The 6,000-nt window shown below is 41.2% G+C and overlaps 1 protein-coding gene across 1 annotated transcript in view; it reads right to left on the bottom strand.

The window, feature by feature from the left end:
* Positions 1-5,755, bottom strand: part of LOC110963528 (unconventional myosin-XVB-like) — an 87,933-nt gene extending 82,178 nt beyond the window's left edge. The window contains exons 1-8 of the mRNA XM_051939570.1: positions 5,652-5,755; positions 3,889-4,002; positions 3,625-3,786; positions 3,432-3,545; positions 3,284-3,342; positions 1,625-1,748; positions 1,447-1,542; positions 47-178 (exon numbers count right to left, since the gene is read on the bottom strand). Of these exons, the coding sequence (XP_051795530.1) occupies positions 47-178; positions 1,447-1,542; positions 1,625-1,748; positions 3,284-3,342; positions 3,432-3,545; positions 3,625-3,786; positions 3,889-3,954 (753 nt within the window). The 5' untranslated portion in view covers positions 3,955-4,002; positions 5,652-5,755. The remainder of the gene's footprint in view (positions 1-46; positions 179-1,446; positions 1,543-1,624; positions 1,749-3,283; positions 3,343-3,431; positions 3,546-3,624; positions 3,787-3,888; positions 4,003-5,651) is intronic.
* Positions 5,756-6,000: the final 245 nt, after the last annotated feature.

The following is a 6,000-nucleotide window of genomic DNA, read 5'->3' on the forward strand; positions in this document are numbered from 1 at the left end:
TCTCCTCACAAAGGCCAAAGTATTAAACTGTATGTTGTGTCTGTACCTGTGGGAGGCAGGTCTGGTCATCCAGTATGCGGAGGATGCCATGTGGCCTCGAGGAGATCAGCTCCAGACAGCAGTGGAAGTTCTTGAGCGGCAGTGGATACCACTGAATGTGTTCTACACTGTACTCCTCCTGCAGGACACACAATCCATCATGCTGCAGACTGCATTCACTTCATGTGTGTGAGTGAATTTATTGAACGTAGTCTGTGATTCAAAGAACACAAATTCAAAGGGTTCCCAGCAGGTGATGAGAAAATTAGGTCAGAGGAACTAACCGCAGGTATCTAACACGTTAGCACTCCCTGAACTTACGCTGAGGGATGCAACTGAGCCAGGTTTACCGTCAGTGCAATGGCTTAGTCAAGTCATCCACATCAGTGACAGTGTGTCTTACCAATGAATCCCTCCAACAGTCATACAATATCAGAGTTTTGAAACATCTGACAGGAGCATCCACTTTCTTCAAGTCTCCTTCCATTCAAAGCTATGCTTTGGCCACTGTTCTCTTAAATGTTTAACGGCCACCATGCACAGTGATGCATGTTCACAATTTGACACTAAAAGTTCGTGTCAGATTCTTTTGTTGAATGTTTCTGGAAGCTCTTCAAGGTGTGAGACTGCAGCAGGATTTGATAACCAGCCTGGAGGCTTATCCTCATCCAATGGGCAACCTACGCAAGTGTGAGATCATATTGAACCCAGAGCTAGAGTGCTACATCTGATTTGACCAACAGCCATGTCCTGTTCTAAACTGCAATGGTTTTACTTTCTTTTACTTATTGTGTATCAGAGTGAGATTCTTTTATCATGTTTGCTTGTATAATTTTAATATTTGAGAGTGTTTTTCATTGTTGTATTAACAATAAATGTATTACCAGTGTACCTTGATAGTAGGCTAAAGAGCTTAAATTCAGAGTAAGGTGGTTAAATTCAAAGTACATCTTTTCAAATCAAAAACAAGTCACAAAAATTATCAATAATACTGATATCCCTAAAATAAAAACATTTTTTCACTAAAGTTTTAATCAATATTGCCCAGCCCATTTTTTTCCACGTTTGTTAATAAACAAATGAAGTACAATGTGTAAACCAGTGGTAGGTGCATTTTAGAAATGTACAGAGAAACAGACAAAAATACTATTTCCCAAGACAGAAGGAAATAAAAATAATTAATTCAATCTATTAGAGGAGTTTTCCTACTGAGAAAATCTAAAAAGACAAAGGAAGTATCATGCTGGGATTTTTCACAACCTGGAAACCCCAAAATTGCTGTCATCGATGGCTTGCAGCTGATTAATAGGGCATTAGGAAAACATTCACTAAAATAATGAGTGACTCATCAAAAAGGGTTTCTGAGGGTCAGTTGATCACCATGGATCTAGTCTACAACCTACTGACCTGCTCCTGAGAGATCACTGCGTTGTTGACAAAATGCTGCAGCTGCTCATTGGCAAAGTTTATACACAGCTGCTCAAAGCTGTTCACTCCCAGGTCCTGCACAGAAAGACAGGAGCAGTGAGAAGTCATTACCACTGATCGGGGAGCTGCCAGACCTCTTTCCATGCTGAATACCGACCTCAAACCCATAGATGTCGACTACGCCCACAGTGCTATCCATCTCTGAGGGACTCAGCCAGTCATTGATCTGCTCCAACAACCAGTCAAACAGCACTGAGTACAAGGCTTTGGCAATGGCATCCCTGGAGAGCAGCAAGAGGACAAGAAGATCAGCTTAGGAGTGTGTGAAACCAGTTAGGGAGTGCATTTTGAGATAATTTGATGTAAATATGGTAGGAATGCTCAATCAATCAATCAATATATACTTTATTGTCCCACTTGGGGAAATTTGTCTTGTACTCAGAGCTGTGCTACCAGTATTGCGCATAAAACCCATAAAAGCAGTATTGCACATAAAACCCATAGAAAACAGTATTGCACATAAAACAGTGTTGCACATGTCCCGAGGGTCACACATGACACAAACATACGCTATAAAAAATTAAAAATAAAAATAATTGCGCAATCTTCAGCCTAAGCAGCATTGTTTAGGAGTTTGATGGAGGTGGGAACAAATGAGTTCTTAAAACGGTTGAGTCTGCAGTTGGGACTCTGTACCGTCTGCCTGAGGGAAGGAGCTTGTATTCTGAGCGAAGGATATGTGACGGTTCAGTCACTATCCTCTGAGCTTGCTTTAGAACCGTTCGCTCATAAATAGCTCAGCTCTGAGTCCAAGACAAATTTCCCCAAGTGGGACAATAAAGTATATATTGATTGATTGATTGATTGATTGATTGATTGATGCTGTAACAAAAAGAAGTTATAAAGTGGAATTATAAATGCTGAATCCTTGGGAGGATCCATTAAATTGCTGGTTCCACAAATGCAATGAGACTCACATTTGTATCAAACTGTGTTGGTGCACAAATATCTGACAAAATAAAGGGGATCTGCCTGTTTCTGTATTTTCAAACGTGCTATGCTCTGGGGAGAATTAGAGTCATCTTCTTAATACTTCTGTTTCTGGGAAAGTTTTGCAACAGAAAGTAGAATCTCCAGAAGAACCTCAGATTCAGAAGAACGATGCTGTCCTGATTGTGGAACAGTGGACCATCTCTGCCTTTGACAGGGCATTAATGGGGTCACTGATGATTGCATCACAAAAGGAGTGACTTTTTGCTGTGAGTTCAAGTACCTTACAATCTTGTTTTAGAGTAAAAATGGGATGATACTGTCAACATGAAATTGACAGATGCATCAATGTCAGCAGAACCTGCTACAGACTCATCACAAACAGGAAGTTGAGCCTGGAGGCAAGCGGATATTTTCAGCCTCACCTGATCATACATGTTGGATAGGGACTGAAAGAAGCATGTACATAATGCATCGAAATAACTCCTCTGACCGGTGTGACCCTCCTCAACAAGATGACAAGATAAACTATCTGGAAGGTGCCAGGGACAGGAAAAGCTGAGGTGGTTCCAGCGCTTAATTAAATTAGGTGTTCAGGGAATACTCTACAAGAAGCATAGATTAGTGCAGACCCTGAACCCACTGGGATGATTAGATATCTCAGTTTTGGGATCACCCCCAAAATACTTCAGCATATGGTTTAAGAGAAGGACTATGGGCTACTTCTACCAGCGAGCACAGGTACCAGGACCAGGGAAGTGGCAGAAAATGATGTTTGTCAGCTGTTACTGCAGTTTGTGATGACATCAACTCTACACTGGCTCACCTCGATTCTGTGGCACTTTCCACAGACAGGGGGCAGTAGATCCTGTCATAGGTGGTCTCCTGTAGACAAGGAAGCTAATCAATGCACACACATGCAGAAATATCACTGATACCTCAGAGGGCTGACTGATGCATTAAGAGATACTCACTGTTACTCTGTGTGTGATGACAGTCTGCAAGGCTTCGGAGGAAATTTGCAGCATAGAGCCAACCCTCCTGGCCTCAGCTTCACTGAAGATACGAGCTACCTCAAAGGACTCGCTCTGAAACAACACCAACTGACATATGATATCAGTGTCCAGTGAGTCTGACACATACTCTACCGCCTGTGCAGACACACACCTCAAATGAGCTGAAGCAGATGTTGCCGAGCTGCAGAATCGAGGAGAGGATGGCCCAGATGGTAGAGATCTGATCAGCATGGAGACCAATGGTCTCAAAGCACTGAACTAAGAGCTGGAAATCTCGTTTATCCTGCTTCCCCTTCAGCTCACAGGCCCCACCCTACAGGAGGAGTGGAAAAAAATACATGTGAAATACACATAATTAGTGAAAAGCAAGGGGAAAGACTGGAAAACAGAGATGGATGTACTCTGTGGGATGTACTTGGTTTAGGTAGTAATAGGTCTCGGCTCCCTGCAGGTAGAGCTCCTGCTTGTCCCAGTCATTCATACCTGCCAGCAGCTCATAGAACACATGGTAGTTCCTCTCCTCATTGGCCTACACAGGAAATAAGACAAGGACGAGACAGTGGCATTGACTAAGTTCATGGCATCTTTGTAGAATAGAACTACTTTGTCAGAAACAAAAATCATAATGAAACACACTGTTAAAGTAGTGTCAGACAAAGCCTGCACTGCAAAAACTCAATATCTTACCAAGTCTGTTTGTCTTATTTTTAGTCAAAATGTCTCATCCCACTTGATTTAAGATGAATTCACTAACAAGTGACTTGTCAGCAAGATGGAGGGACTTGTTTTAAGACAATGCATCTCAAATAGCTTAAGTCAAACAATCAGATTTTTTTTTCCCAGACAAGGGAACAATATTTTTGGTGCCGTAAATGAAGACAACAGGAGGGTTAAGACACCTAAGCTCGACAATCCTGGTAAAATATAGCTTAAAGTAAGTTTTCACAGCTAATTTTAAGATCTCAGTATTTTAAATGTCATATCTTATTTCAAGAAATCTTACCAAGGCATTTTTCACTTGTTCTATTGGCAGATTTAAAAAAAAAAAAAAAAAAAAACTTATTCCAAGGTAAAAGTCTTTGTGAACTAAGTTTTCTCTTGTTTTGAGAGGGGCATTTTGTGGCCACATTGGTTTTCTTTGTAGTCTTTTATTTGCCTCTTTCTCCTTTGAGAATAATATAAATGGAGTTTTGGAGCATTTTGGACGCAAACTTGAAGTGGGGATCCTGACATTTAGTTAGTCTGAGTTGTCCGCTGGTGCCATACCCAGAATGGTAAAACTTGAAAAAACATTCAGTTTTCAAGAAGCAAAACCAGATCAACCTTGCAACTTGCAATCAACCAGAAACAGAACATTTGTACAGATATGAACATCATGTCCAGTGGCATGTGAGGTGTGTTTGTGTGGTGAGGTAGCCGAAAACTCAGAAAACTGTGGTTTAAATCAGACAGTTTTTTCCCCATCTTTTCTTATATAAATCCTTCTGAAATACATATCAAGATACAACTGTCGACATTACTGAGCCATTTGAAATTAATGAAGAAGGAAAAGAGAAGAACAGCAGACGTCAGTCCTCCTACCACCTGTGACCAACACACCTGTTTTACCTGCAGCACAGATACTGGTAGAAGACATGGGCAGACCTGAAATGTCTGCACTAATCAGTTCAATTACATGAGAGGAGCTTAAAGTTCATATGACTGAGCTGCTGCCACAACAGGACTCCATAAACCTCGACGTTAAAGAGTGTGTTGAAAAAGTGACAGGTATGGAGACAGCGCTGCAAACATTTGCATGGTTTGTTCCTCCTAACAGTAATTTTTTTTATCGGTATTGATCCATATACTGAGTACTAAAAATGTAGAAATGTGTACTCAGTAATCCTGAGTCAGAAGGTCGACATGTTAACAGGTATCACTGCTAGTGTGATCCCATTGCAATACAGACTCTAGCAATGTATTAGAACCTGATGATAATTGCTTCCCCAGCAAAAAGTACTTCCATAGCACACCTCACTAAATGTTCTCACCTGAAAGACAACCCTGGACTTCTCAAGCAGATATTTGGACAATGAGGTCCCTACAACAACTCCACTGTCAACCAAGAGGAGAGACATTAGACAAATAAAACAGAAACATCTGAAATAGTTCTCACACAGTAACGCTTGGTGGACTCACTGGAGAATGTGGATGTGGAGGTACTTGCCAAAGCGGCTGGAGTTGTTGTTAAGGATGGTCTTGGCGTTACCAAAACTCTCTAAGATGGGAAAAACCTCCATGGGCTGATTAAGGAAGAGAAAAAAGTCAATCAGAGTTAAAATGGTTGGAAGACTGAACGGTGTACCTGATAATGCTTTGCATTGTTGCTGACTGATTGTGTGTTTTCCACAGTGAATTACCTGTCGGAGGTTGTCGTTTCTGCCCTGATACATGGAGCTAAGGTAGTGAACTATTAGCTTGGTAGCTTCAGTCTTCCCTGAACCACTCTGTCCACTGCACAAGAAGCAAAGTATTGAACAAATTTACA

This window comes from Acanthochromis polyacanthus, chromosome 19 (genome assembly GCF_021347895.1).
Source record: "Acanthochromis polyacanthus isolate Apoly-LR-REF ecotype Palm Island chromosome 19, KAUST_Apoly_ChrSc, whole genome shotgun sequence".
NCBI classification, from domain to species: Eukaryota; Metazoa; Chordata; class Actinopteri; family Pomacentridae; genus Acanthochromis; species Acanthochromis polyacanthus.